The following is a 14,837-nucleotide window of genomic DNA, read 5'->3' on the forward strand; positions in this document are numbered from 1 at the left end:
GCGGGTTGGGCTAGCGGCTCGGGTGGGCTGGCGGCTCGGGGCGTGGCGGCTTATAAAGGCCCCCGGGCGGAGTCCCGCTCGGGTACGGCCCGGAGTCGGTTTGATTTTTTTTTAAATAATTCCAACGTGCAGAAAAATAAAGAAAAGAAATACTAAACGGACTTAAAAAATCCCAAAATAAATTTTCCCCGTCCTCTAAAAATAAGCCGGACAAGGTGAACATTTATTTGGGTCTAAAATGCAATTTTGAAAAACGCATATTTTTCCTAATTCAAATAAAATAGCGATAAAACTCCGAATAAAAATCTTATTTGATTTTAATATGAAATCTTTGATATTTCTTTATTTTGAGGAAGCCATTTTATCCTCTCTCTTTTATTTTAATAAAAGAAATATTTCAGAGAAAAATAACTAAAATCAAACGATCGTCTTTTTAAAAATTCAAGAAAAACTCGAATATGAAAATAATGAAATCCCCAAATCTCTCTGTGGGTCCTTGAGTTGCGTAGAATTTCTAGGATCAAACCAAAATGCAATAAAATATGATATGCAATGATGATCTAATGTATAACATTCCAAATTAAAATTTTGGGATGTTACACCCTATAGGCGCGCTCCTCCTAGGCCGGCCTCCTCCTCCTCCCTCCTTTATATACGTGGCCAAGGGGGCACCCCAAAGCACAACAGACAATCTCTTAGCCGTGTGTGGTGTCCCCCTCCACAGTTACACACCTCGGTCATATCGTCATAGTGGTTAGACGAAGCCCTGCGCCGGTAGCTTCATCATCACCGTCTCCACGCCGTCGTGCTGACGGAACTCTCCCTCGACCTCAACTAGATCAAGAGTACAAGGGACGTCATCGAGCTGAACGTGTGCTGAACACGGAGGTGCCGTACGTTCGGTGCTTGGATTGGTTGGATCGCGAAGATGTTCGACTACATCAACCGTGTTACTAAACGCTTCCGCTTTCGGTCTACGAGGGTACGTGGACACACTCTCCTCCCTCATTGCTATGCTTCTCCTAGATAGATCTTGCATGATCGTAGGATTTTTTTTGAAATACTACGTTCCCCAACAAGGAGGATGAGCTCAGTCGAGGGGGGGTGTTACCTGAACTAGTTTCCCTGGCATAAAATCATCAGCGGAATCATCATCAGCATCGCCGCCCTTCATGATGCTACAATCTTACTTGATCTACCGCTCTTTGAGCTTGCATAACACTTGGATGTGTTGTGAGCTTTGTTGCTTGGCATAAAGTCATCATTGTCGCTCTTTACATTCTTAGAGCTACCCCCACCCTTCTCTGGTGCAACTTGACCCTTCTATCAGTTCTGAGCTCATTTGCTTGGCATATAGTCATCATCGTCTTCGCTCACTTTCTTTGAGCTTGCGCCACCCCTCGCCGACGCAACACTCTACCTCGGTATTCTCACCTTAGGTAAGGGCCCAAATAACGTTCATCCTCCCAAAGTTGAAGATATCCCTGCATCCTTAGGGTACCTCTGGAAATTACAAACAACAATAAAACAAGACTAGATCGATGAACATATGGTCTAACTAGGTGCAGTCCGAAATATCAATTACCTTAACGTAGTCCTCATATTGCTTCCGCGGAAAAGTTATTTGTGGATAGTTAGGAATAAAAGGTACCGAGTAATGCGCGCATGCATAAATTTGAGTTCAACAATCCTATCCCACCTTCCAGGAAACATGAAACGTTCTTGTCGAATTTCCTCTGGATTCCTTTACGGGAGCTTCTCCAAAAGCCCGGGCTTGGAAAAACACTTACCCAACTTCGTCAGGTGGCTATTACTACTAACTAATTCTTCAAAACGCACACCTCCCCTGCCAGGACTCTACATTCCTGCATTATTGCACAAAAGAAAATCGGACATCATTGGAGTAAAACCGTGGGAGTTGTCGCCCTTACATGGCTGGATAAATGGCTAAGGAAAGATGTCGAAGACAACACAGAGGGAGGGGGGTGGTGGTTATGGAATTAGGGTAAGGGGTTGGTGGAATAATTAAGCGGGAATGATGGCGGGAAATTTGAGCGGGAACAATGGCAGGAAAGGGTTGCAGGGAAAAACGAGCGAGGACACTAAATTAATTAAGGGCGGAACAGGAAAGTGCAAATAAAGAAAAAAAGACCTTTTATCCATGCCAAGAACAAAGAAGACTTTTCATCCCAAAGAGGAACGGCATGCAACTTCGTTCGACAGTTTACGTGAAGAGGTGAGCCCCAAAACATTCGTTGGCCTCTTCGTCCTAGCCATAGCTAAAGACTCCTCTTGGGCTCTGACGCAGCAGTTTTCGGCCCAGCTAAGAACAAAGAGTGCAATCAACCCTCGCGTGGACGAAGACAACCTCTTTGGTCTGGGCGAGAACGAAGAGTGCATCTTCGATTAACATGAGGCCGATGGAGTAATAGAAGTGAAATTTATGAATTAGGTCATATATTTTTGGAATTTGTTACAAAAAATAATATTAAAAAATTCCTGATTCTAGTGCTCTCCCTAGGCCTAATTTATGGAAATTCTTTGAACCACAAAACAAAGTCAGAAGTACGAATACACCATATATTTGCTTCGAGTTGATTTGGTGCTAAACCCGTAGGTTGCTATCAGTAGTGCACTAGTGCGTTGGAGCACAATCCATTTCTGACTACTATTTTTCTTAGAGCATGGTTAATAGTCTAGCCAGTGGCTGGCTATATCAAACTGCTATATCATATATAGCCATCATTTATATTCACTCATTTAATAACGCGGGCTATAAAATTGGCTATTACATTAGTATCCTTTTGAGCACTGCTAGGCCCATGATGAATTCATGTACGATCCACACACGATATGTCACATACACCACTGGATTGTCTTTTGGAAAAAATTGTGTGGCTTCAAAAACGTGTTGTGCACAAATCATGTATGAAAGATCGTGTGCACGACAATTTCCTATCTTTTTTATCTTTCTTCATATTAATGGTATTTGTCTAAGAATACGAATATAGCTAAGCTCTTGTATGAAAGCTCACTTTCTTTACTTTTTCACATCTTTCTTCTTCACATAGATAAAAATAATATATAAACAGGCTAGAAACCTATTATTGTTTTTTCTAAAAGGAAGTTAAAACCCGTCTCTGCATCAATGATGCATTCAACCACCTTTATTAGTTATTTCACAAATGTCTCACAAGAACATACATCAATCCATCGAAGCCACCACTCATACATACAAACTTGATAATGTGGAGTGCTCCCATCCTCCATATCTAAAACCGGTGTCGTCATCGATCCATCCACATAACGTATCCGGATCAACAACTGGTGCAGCCTACCTAAAGCGCACACCGCATGCATACATTTTAGAAGCCGTCATCATCATCGGACCACTGACCCATTTTCAGGAGAGAGATCCGCATCTTCCTTGCCAGACCGGACATTCGTCGACGCCACCATGGCGCCCAACGGTGCCACCGCCCTGCGCTCATTCGTCCAGATGCGAAGACTCTGGAAGATCCGTCATGTGTAGCACCTGCAAACCAGTCATGACTCAGCGTAGCACCTGTCGGCCAGGCATGACTTGACAGCTCCACCGAAGCTCCGTGCAAGACGAAGCCGCTCTACCTCTTGCCTCTGTCTTCCAGTGTTGCTCCACAAACGATGCTCCCAAAAGAGAAACGACACCGTAGTACTGCTGGCGTCCGATCTGGAAGACCAGACCCTAGGGTTTCCCCCGAAGCAGCATGAGTGGGTCGATAACAGTTACACAGCGATGCCTTCATCAAGGTAACGGCGCAAAACGCCGCCATCGCCCGCCAACGGCTCGGTTTTCACTGGCAACTATGTCTCTCCGACTCATAGCCGTGAGAGATGACAAATCTCGAGATCCGACCACCCAGCCGCAGGCCGGCCACCTCTGACGGAAGAGATGACCACCACCGCCGGCTGCAGGATAGATCTAACCGTAGGTGCCGCAGACGCGACCATCAGGCCCTCCACGCCGCCGCCGCCGATCCAAAGGCCGATGGCGCGCCGCCGCCGCCCGAATAGGGCAGGCCGCCGCGACTGCAGCCCACGCCGCATCCGACGCCGCCGCGCCACAACCATCGCCATTGCCAACACTGCCACCACAGCCGCCATTAGGACGCCGGCCGGCCGCCACACCGTCGTAGTCCCGATCTAGGCCGTCATGGACCAGATCGGCGCCGCCGCAGTCTAGATCGGGGTCACACTCTCGAGCCAGGGCGCCTGCGTCACCCTATGACCCGCGAGAGGGAGGAGTGCCTCTGCCTTCGCTGTCGCACGCACATGCTATGCCCGGTGCCAACCACCGGCGACAACGGAGGGAAGGGAGAGGAAGGAGCGGTGACCCGGCCGCTAGAGGGGAGGGGAGGGGGCGAGAGCTAGATATGACAGGAAGAAACCCATTATTGTACTTGCTCTTAAAACCAACTGAATGCTCAGGCTCTAATTTGTCTCCCTGCCTAAGGTAAACAGTACTCCATCAGTTTCCCGAAGATCACAGTAGATCGTCACACTCACACTTCCATCAGTGTCCCGTAGGTCGTTTCACTCAAACTTCCATCAGTTTCCCGAAGATTATAGTAGGTCGCCACACTCACTCTTCCATCAGTTTCCCGAAAATCATAGTAGGTCGCTACACTCACTCTCTTGTGTCGGATTTTGGTTGGTTAGTACTGTCCATCCTTAACCTTAGTCTTCGTTGCTGCTTGCTTTCCATGCACTGATATGCAGCCCTCTCTCCCGGTACATGAACGTGGTGCAGCTGCCTCATAAATCAGCCGCTATTGTTAGGCTCGAGAACTGTCGCAGAGAATAAATTCCATTTATGGACATCACTTTCTCGATGGTCCGATCTAGGGAGTGCCACTATACAACCATTAAACACGTGTTACTAGTCCTAAGCGTGCGGCCGAGGGCCTGGATACGGACGGAGACGTGCCGCTAACACATGCTATAAATAATCGGCATTGCTAAATCTCAGTAAAGTGAAACTTAATGGGTAGACACTATATTCGTAAAATCATACGTGGAGATCCATATATTTTTTATTTTTTTTCTTCTTTTTAATATGTTGTGTCACTTGTTAAGTCTCAGTCGACTTAGGTCTAACCACACCCATAAATAATACTTTCTTCGTCCTAAAATATAAGATCATTTTTGACAGAGGGAATAGTATTTTGTTGACGAAGAAGAGAGGAGTCCCACGGTATGCACAGGGTGCGTCGTACCACTTCGTTGTGCCGTGAAATTTCCGCTGTTTGGCGTCGCAGTGGATTGCCGCTCCAGTTTGATGCAGTGTCTATTTTTCTCCTTTTCAGTTGTACAACTGATGGTGAAACCAGTTGAACCAGCGGCGCCGAGTGAACGCCCTATCATTTTTTCAATAGAAGGAATATATTACGCCATCATCAAGTAGCATTGCGGATGCACCCAACTAAAGTACATAAAAAAAGGCCAACATACAATTCCAACAAACAACACTAACATGCATCAACGATGGCAACCACGGGTAGTATAATAGATGCTCCAACAACCACGACATCAGGAAGGGACCGACATACAAACATTGTTGTGGCTCGACCCGACGACTAATGCCAGATCATGAGTTTTCATCTCCGAGATCAGTTCGGATAAACTTTATGCAATGTCTTCAACAGAGAAACGTCGCATGAATGACACTACTATCAGGTCTAACTAATGAAGGTCGTATTTAGAGTTTTAACCCCTTAACCTCAATCTCCTGCACACAAAGAGCACAACCTAGCGACATCACCATGTACTATCCCCACCTGTCGATCCTTCATCACAAAGCCGTGCATAGGCATAGTAATGATGAGGGCCTAGCCACATAATTAGGACCATGTCCACGCAATACATTGTAATAGCCCAAGATTAGCACTTTCCTTAGAAATTGATTGTGCATCATGATCATCGCATAAGAATTTCATGAGCATCATTTCATTTAATTTGGAAATGAATATTTAATCAACCCTTAAAAAATTACTAAATGTAAAATGCTAAAATTAATGCAAAATGTCCAAAGTACATTTTCAAACCCTAGATAATCTAGGTAGAGCCACTTATTAAAATGTGGACCCCCCCCCAAATTTTACGGTTTAAAAGAATTCAAATTTGATTTGATTTAAACCCTAAACCCTAAGATATTTTACTATTTTACTATTCATTAGTAATTTACTAGGTTATTTTCTTTTTGATGTTCTACCTCTAGTCTTCACTTGAAACTTTGCCATAGACTTCTATAATACTAGAGGATACGAGGCGCGTTGTAGCGGAAATTGGTTGATGTAAATTTGGGTTGGCATCCAAAACATAAACTCCATATGACTTATTAAATTTGATTATGTATAGTCTAACTATATTTATTGAATATAAGTAGAATAACTGAATGGAAAACATTTTCCCTTGCATGGTTGAATGTTGTGGTGGGTCTTTTTCCATGCACGATTGCATATAGAGGTGGGCCTTATCCGCATGTTGCTGCGGGACTCGATTGCAATATATTTTAATGACATTTGTGTGAAATATAAATATTTAGATTAATAACACATGATTTAAAAAAACACAGGACTTATTATATTTTTATTATGTATAGTTGTAAACTATTTATTGAATATAAAGTAGAATAATGGAATGAAAAATATTTACCATGCATGGTTGCATGTGGTGGATGGGTCTTTTTCCATGCATGGTTGCATATTGAGGTGGACTTTACACCATTCATAATTTTATGGTGATGTAGGATGCTTGCACTTTACCCCATTCATAATTTTATGGTCATGTAGCATGCTCATGTTGAGATAAATAAGTTAGTGGGGATCACTCTCTTAGGTATATAGAATTTGGGAGCTGCACAAATTCTGTCATGATTTTATGACAAGCTGACTAACCATTTTTAGTTAAAACCCATTTAATTCAGTTGGGCTACCCCATGAGAGATGGATAACTTGCTAGTGCCGAGCACAACATACTTGGCAATGCCGATCAGTTGTCCCATCCCAGAGGCCAGCCTAACCCTTATATAACAACCTAGCTGGCCCGACTAGCCCTACCCTAACCTAGTGCACCTCCTCCTTTCTCTCCCGATCGTGCGCTAGCGCCTTTATCCGGCCAGCGAGCCCCCGCCACCGCCGGCCGACCTTTGCCACTCCCTTCCCCTTTCTTCCCCATCGCAACCCGACCTTGCCCCTTCATGCCTCAGCCCCCCGGGCCACCATGGCCACTGCCCACCATCACCATCGCTGTTGTACATCCGCTGGCTGACATCTGCCCCACGCCGTGCACGTACGTTGTCGGGCTCCTTCAAAACCATTGTCGCTTCATACCGCCTGGCCAACCGACTGCTCTTGCAGCAATAGCGTTGCCTTCCTCCGCCGCCAACATGAATGATTGTTGTTTACGTTGTTTTTCTTATTGTTGTTGCATTATTATTATTTTAGATGTTTACTTTGCCATAGTATGGATCACATTTGGTGGAAAGGCTTTAGCTTAGAAGTGGTCATAGTTTGGGAATATAATTTTGAGCTAGTAAGTTCAGAGTTGAAGATGACCAGTAAGATAACAAAGTAAATCCTAGTAGTAATAAAACTGGAAGTATTGGAGGAATAACTTTAGACTAAGTGATCACCCTTTTGGAAACGACTTTAGTCTAGTAGTGATCACCTTAAGTGTTGGAAATATGCCCTAGAGGCAATAATAAAATGGTTATTATTGTATTTCCTTGTTCATGATAATTGTCTATTGTTCATGCTATAATTGTATTAACTGGAAACCGTAATACATGTGTGAATACATAGACCACAACATGTCCCTAGTAAGCCTCTAGTTGACTAGCTCGTTGATCAATAGATGGTTATGGTTTCCTGACCATGGACATTGGATGTCATTGATAACGGGATCACATCATTAGGAGAATGATGTGATGGACAAGACCCAATCCTAAGCATAGCACAAGATCGTGTAGTTCGTTTGCTAAGAGCTTTTCTAATGTCAAGTATCGTTTCCTTAGACCATGAGATTGTGCAACTCCCGGATACCGTAGGAATGCTTTGGGTGTACCAAACGTCACAACGTAACTGGGTGGCTATAAAGGTACATTACAGGTATCTCCGAAAGTGTCTGTTGAGTTGGCACGAATTGAGATTGGGATTTGCCACTTCGTATGACGGAGAGGTATCTCTGGGCCCACTCGGTAATGCATCATCATAATGAGCTCAATGTGACCAAGTGGTTGGTCACGGGATCATGCATTACGGTACGAGTAAAGTGACTTGTCGGTAACGAGATTGAACGAGGTATTGGGATACCGACGATCAAATCTCGGGCAAGTAACATACCGATAGACAAAGGGAATTGTATACGGGATTGATTGAATCCTCGACATCGTGGTTCATCCGATGAGATCATCGAGGAGCATGTGGGAGCCAACATGGGTATCCAGATCCCGCAGTTGGTTATTGACCGGAGAGTCGTCTCGGTCATGTCTGCGTGTCTCCCGAACCCGTAGGGTCTACACACTTAAGGTTCAGTGACGCTAGGGTTGTAGAGATATTAGTATGCGGTTACCCGAAAGTTGTTCGGAGTCCCGAATGAGATCCCCGACATCACGAGGAGTTCCGAAATGGTCCGGAGGTAAAGATTTGTATATAGGAAGTCCAGCTTCGGCCACCGGGAAAGTTTCTGGGGTAACCGGTATTGTACCGGGACCACCGGAAGGGTCCCGGGGGTCCACCGGGTGGGGCCACCTATCCCGGAGGGCCCCATGGGCTGAAGTGGGAAGGGAACCAGCCCCTGGTGGGCTGGTGCGCCCCCCATGGGCCTCCCCCTGCGCATAGGGTTGGAAACCCTGGGGGTGGGGGGCGCCCCACCTGACTTGGGGGGCAAGTCCCCCCTTTGGCCGCCGCCCCCCCTTGAGATTAGATCTCTAGGGGCCGGCGCCCCCCAGGGCCCCTATATAAGGGGGGGGGGGCTGCACACCCAAGCCCCTGGCGCCTCCCTCTTCCCCCCGTAACACCTCTCCCTCTCGCTGAGCTTGGCGAAGCCCTGCCGAGATCCCCGTTGCTTCCACCACCACGCCGTCGTGCTACTGGATCTCCATCAACCTCTCCTCCCCCCTTGCTGGATCAAGAAGGAGGAGACGTCTCTCCCAACCGTACGTGTGTTGAACGCGGAGGTGCCGTCCGTTCAGCGCTAGGATCATTGGTAATTTGGATCACGACGAGTACGACTCCATCAACCCCGTTCTCTTGAACGGTTCCGCTCGCGATCTACAAGGGTATGTAGATGCACTCCTCTCTCTCGTTGCTAGATGACTCCATAGATTGATCTTGGTGATGCGTAGAAAATTTTAAATTTCTGCTACGTTCCCCAACATTAAGTTGGTAATCAGAGCATAGAATGATCACATCGGTGGATAGACTTTAGTCTAGTAGTAATCACGTTTGGGATAGACTTTAAGCTTATCACAGTTGAGACAGTTATTTACTAGTTAAGTTGTATAGTCGTAGTACTGTTTTTACTTCAGCAGTTAAACCTGATAGTAGTTCGTGTCAAGTTGTTGTGGATGATTATTGGTATTGGAGCAATTTCATGCTTGAGTAATTGGAGTGTTGCTTGGGTGGCTTTATGAGGTTTTGGTTTGCGAGTTCATTCAATGTACTCATGGCTTTTAACGTGGCCAGGTATGAAGATGTTTCCCACAAGTAAGGAAAGGGAGTTGACGCAACACTAGAAGAGTAACCCAGTCAGATCTCTGTGGAGTGCAGCCGTGCTAGGACCTTGCTACCATATATAGAGTTTCCGCTGCACTTATATATATGAAACAGTCACTACGACTAATCTGACTGTTCCGACCTCAACATATGCATTGTTGAGACGTGGAGCCTTATAAGTCACTGTTGTAAAGTTGTGTAGATCAATAAAGCACTCTTTTATTGAATAGTTTGTACACTGTTACCCGTGAATTGTAAAAACACGCGCCAGATTGATTTTCTGGGCTGGCATGTGCGGCCGTCCATCTGAATACAGTGGTAATTCACTGTACTCAAACGGGTTGCCACAGGGCTATCGTGCCATGGTCGTGCACACGGCGGTTTCAAAAACAAATTACACTTCCAATCCAGTTTTGCATCTTGTACTCCCTAAGCTTGCAAAAACGTCTTATATTGTAGGGCAGAGAAGTATCTTGCAAGACTTTAAATTCAAGTTTAACCCATTTTATGCACAACTCGAAAAACAAAAGGGGAATTCAATACTTAATTCAAATTGGGCCATGGATTTTCGGAAGTCCTATTCTGATCACGAGAAATACTTAATTCAAATGCTCCCTGATGAAAAGTAAAATAAAAAATAGTAAAAAAAAGTTGACTTTTTTGTAATCTTTGACAAATGTTTTGTATGCTTGTCAAATTTCAGCATGAAATGACATTCGTGGAAGGGTGGCAAAAAAAAAACAGAACTCTGAAATGTTTTTGAAACTAAGCATTTTTGGAACATTGATTTTGTTTTTTGCCACGAATGACAATTCGTGATGAAATTTTGCAACCATGCTCAAAATTTACCACAAAAAGATTCAGAATTTGTTTACTATTTATTTTTACAATTTTACTGCTCATCAGGAAGCATTTGAGCTCGTGAGCAAATACTCCACGTCCCAAGGATTTGCCTTAATATACATATCCATGTCAATATTAGATTTGTCTATATTTTTGCTTCTTAACCTTTTCTTCAAATTTGAATTGTACAGTATGATAGATATATGGGTAAATGTCACAAATTTGGAGTAGTACAAAAATCACTTGTTTTGAACACCCCATGCGTGTGGGAGTACCACTGGATAGGAGTGCCGGTCGCGCGACGCATGTGGCACACGCGGCCGCCGCGAGCGTACACCAAGGCAGAGTGAGGGAATAGCGCGAATTCGCAAACGCGACGCAACACGCAGCTGCCGATCAGTCGACTCGACTCGACTCGTCACTGCCCTCTGCTCGCCCATACGGCACTGCCACCGCGCCATTAACTGCGCGCATTCAAGCCACCCCGCTGCGCTCCAACTAACGTCCGCAGCTCTACGCCTTAAATGCGCGCCTCCCCTCGTCCCGATCCCCTTTCCTTCAAGCAAGCAAGCAAGCAGAGGAGAGGGACCGGGACCGGGAGTGAGAGGAAGTTGAGCTCTTGGCCCCTGACTGCTGGTTGAGATGTCGAAGATGGCGGACGAGAAGGTGATCTCGGCGCCGGCGACCGGCGGAGGGGAGGACGGGCTGATCGCAGGGGACCTGTCAGCCGCGGAGGCGCGGGTCCGTCCGTTGGAGACGCTGCTGCGCGCCGCGCCTCTGGGGCTCTGCGTCGCCGCCATGGCCGTCATGCTCCGCGACACGCAGACCAACGAGTACGGCACCGTCTCCTACTCCGACCTCGGCGGATTCAAGTACGTTGTTCCCTCGCATCTTGACTCCCCCGCCCCTGGAGTTCATTAGCTCCTTAATTTCCCCTCTTTGCCGTGCTCCCTCACCAATTCATGTCCCTGTGTCTTTTGGCACAAAATCAAAGGTACCTGGTTTATGCCAACGGGCTGTGCGCGGCCTACTCCCTGGTCTCCGCGTTCTACACTGCCGTGCCGCGGCCGGCGACGCTGTCCCGCTCCTGGATCGTCTTCCTCCTAGACCAGGTTATTCACTGGTTCCTCTCCTCTGCCTTCACACCTATGATTAGAACAATATTTTGCAGCTTAGTTATGATGATTATGAGCCTTTTTATGTAGCGCAGCTAAAATTCAGTCAATTTTCCGATTTCGTTACTACTCCATGCGTGTACTAAATCCATGAGTATGCAGTTTGGAGAGCAGAGGATATATATCAGTAGGTTTTATGACTAGAATTATTTGTAAGACTTTTGATTTGTTCCAGCTAACTAATTCCATGCGTGTACAAAATCCATGAGTATACAGTTTGGAGAGCAGAGGATATATATCAGTAGGTTTTATGACTAGAATTATTTGTAAGACTTTTGATTTATTCCAGCTAACTAACCGCTTTAGAAAACCTGCTGGAGGAGTCATCCACTAATTTTCATATAAAGATCATACCCCGTAATAAGATACTCCTAGTTGGAGTGAGTGTTTATACAGCAGAGAAATTAGACCGTAATAGAAACAGAAATGTTTGCCCCGGACATAATTTTACCTGTCAGTATTGGTATTGATTTGTCCACCCTCAGTTCAAACGACTTCGACCACCAGATCCTAGCTTTCCTGTACTGTAGAACTTGCACAGCACAGTGACGGGAAACAGTTGGCCTTTTATTCATGCTAATTAACCCGCAATATGCGTGGATGGATGCAGGTGTTCACGTACCTGATCCTGGCGGCCGGCGCGGCGTCGGCAGAGCTGCTCTACCTGGCGTACAACGGCGACAAGGAGGTGACGTGGAGCGAGGCGTGCGGCGTGTTCGGCGGCTTCTGCAGGCAGGCCCGGACGTCGGTGGCCATCACCTTCGGCTCCGTCGTGTGCTACATCCTCCTCTCCCTCATCTCGTCCTACCGCCTCTTCAGCGCCTACGACGCACCCATGCCCTCGCTCGGCAACAAGGGCGTCGAGATCGCTGCCTTCCCGCGCTGAGCCGAGAGGATCCCTAGCTGCTGTGGCTTGGCTACTCGATGACGGGTCAAAACTCAAAACACGTACGTACGTAGTAGTATCGCTGTGTGTGTAGGCGAACGAAATAATCTGCAAGGGCTCATAGTTAATTTCAAGCTACATATAGTGCATCTGCCTCTCTTCTTTTTACTTGATTCTATATACACTGTACTAGCTTTGAATCTTCTGCTGTGAGGCTGTGGTGGATTCATTGATGCGTTCCAAAAATGAGAACCTAGTTCCGTTGCAGGCACCCAGGTGATCTATGTAACTACGATGAGCTTCCTCATTTAAGGAGTTCAGTTGCTTGTAAGGTGCTTGAAGCAAAGCAAAATCAATACCCTTTCCGTTCACAAATACGTATAAGATATAAGATGTTCTAACCTTTTTATCCGTGTGTTTGTTCACTCAACTCATTTTTCGTATATAGTCTATATCCTGAACATCTTATTTGTCAAAGGAGGGAGTATTTCACAAAATAAAGACGGAACTGAGTGTATAAAATCTTTTGTGGAACCTGCATACGCCAGATGACAAGGCCGCGTCGAGGAGTTAAATGCACAAAACGAGTAAATAGCAAAAAGCTACCACATTACAGACGGATATGTCCATTCCTGAGGATTTCCTAGCAAAAAACTACCACATTACAGGCCCGGCGAATATGTCCATTCAGGCGTTCTTCCCTGAGGATTTCCTAGTGCTCTGCCGGGATGGTGCGGTCCGCGATCGGATGGTGCGTGAGGGATTTCCTAGCAAAAAACTACCACATTACTGGCCCGATGAATATGTCCATTCAGGCGTTCTTCCCTGAGGATTTCCTAGTGCTCTGCCAGGATGGTGTTGGAAATATGAGCAAATTACTACGAGATTTAATCTGAATAAATAGAAGATAAATCATGACTACAGCAGCAGAGATTAAACTAATCATGTGAATTGCATGTGAACTAGCATAGCAGATGAACAGACCACATCTAGGGCACATACTAGAAACATGAATTCTACCACGATCTCGAACAGGAAGGATAGAATCACATACGGTGCAGCGGGAGCAGCACCGCCGGCGTTGACGTTGTCGCCCATGTCGTCGAGGATGAGGTTGCCGAGGTCGGGGAAGAAGTCGTCGTTCGCGAAGTCGTCGCTGCCAGCAGTCGCGCGAGTGCGCTCCCCAAAAACCTGATCGCCCCTCTCCCGTACAGGATCACGAGAGGCGGGGTTCCGGAGGCCTGCTGTCCCTTCTGCCGGTGCACGCCGAAAGGTGGGATGGAGAAGACTTGCTTGGCGGCGCAATGATCTGGAACGGTGATGAGAAACCATACGAAGCGGCGACGGCTAGGGTAGACGTCTGCCTGACTATATAGTGCGGGCCGGGCAGGTCGTGGGAGTAAACCCCACGTCCGAGTCGTCACGATCCAAAAGAATCGGAAACAGTTCAGTAATTAACGCGTCCGTTAATTATTAATTAATGACTCATTAATTTTTCCCGAGCAGCAAAAATGTAGACAACGTGCATAGCTCTGTCCTCGGCTCAATCCCGCAACCCGCGTCGTGACGAGGCGTGGCATGGCGTGGCGTGGGGTGGCGAGGCGAGCGAGGAGGATGAGCGCTCGTGTAGGTCTCTTCTTGTCATGCTCATACAAGTGGTAGAAGAGCTCACCTTATAAAAAGGTGCAACTCTCTCTCAACTTATGAGGTGGGACTAAACTTTAGCCTCACTCACTCCACTCACATGTGTGCATGAATGGGCCAAGAGAATTTCAGAATTTTAGTTGGGCTTTGGGCCAAAGGCCTACTAGCAAAATTCCAACAATCCCCCACAAAGTCTCATTGGCACATCTCATCATTTAGTTCCAAAACATTGTTTATATACCGGTGCTTAGTGGAGACTGTGAAGTTGAACTTCCACTTAAAGATTTATGCTACACTAGATCACAACTTGAATATTGGACTATGCCTTGAACTATAAGTTTTCTGTGAGACTAGTTTCACACAAATTCTTGACCGATACTGGGCTGCCGCAGGGCTTCCCCGCGGGTGGAGCATATACGTCGTACTCCAGGGCCTTTTCATGAATTTATTAGAGAACACCCAATTCTCACAGACTGCGACGTTAACAGCCAAATTCTTATAGGTGTGTTCCTCAGAAGATGTTCTGCAGGACAA

The 14,837-nt window shown here is 46.2% G+C and overlaps 1 protein-coding gene across 1 annotated transcript; it reads left to right on the forward strand.

The window, feature by feature from the left end:
* The first annotated feature begins 11,140 nt into the window (after positions 1-11,140).
* LOC123053013 (CASP-like protein 2A1) lies at positions 11,141-13,066 on the forward strand. Its single transcript, XM_044476386.1, has 3 exons — positions 11,141-11,470; positions 11,593-11,710; positions 12,384-13,066. Exons 1-3 carry the CDS (start codon positions 11,241-11,243, stop codon positions 12,657-12,659), a joined length of 624 nt encoding a protein of 207 aa, XP_044332321.1. The 5' UTR covers positions 11,141-11,240; the 3' UTR covers positions 12,660-13,066.
* Positions 13,067-14,837: the final 1,771 nt, after the last annotated feature.

Source organism: Triticum aestivum, chromosome 2D (genome assembly GCF_018294505.1).
Source record: "Triticum aestivum cultivar Chinese Spring chromosome 2D, IWGSC CS RefSeq v2.1, whole genome shotgun sequence".
NCBI lineage: Eukaryota > Viridiplantae > Streptophyta > Magnoliopsida > Poales > Poaceae > Triticum > Triticum aestivum.

What these genes read in the sequence shown, in the direction of transcription:
- LOC123053013 (XM_044476386.1), top strand. Translation starts at nt 11,241, where the DNA reads ATGTCGAAGATGGCGGACGAGAAGGTGATCTCGGCGCCGGCGACCGGC. An exon ending in TCCGACCTCGGCGGATTCAA is followed by an intron (nt 11,471 to 11,592) that starts GTACGTTGTTCC and finishes ACAAAATCAAAG; the next exon opens with GTACCTGGTTTATGCCAACG. An exon ending in TCGTCTTCCTCCTAGACCAG is followed by an intron (nt 11,711 to 12,383) that starts GTTATTCACTGG and finishes GGATGGATGCAG; the next exon opens with GTGTTCACGTACCTGATCCT.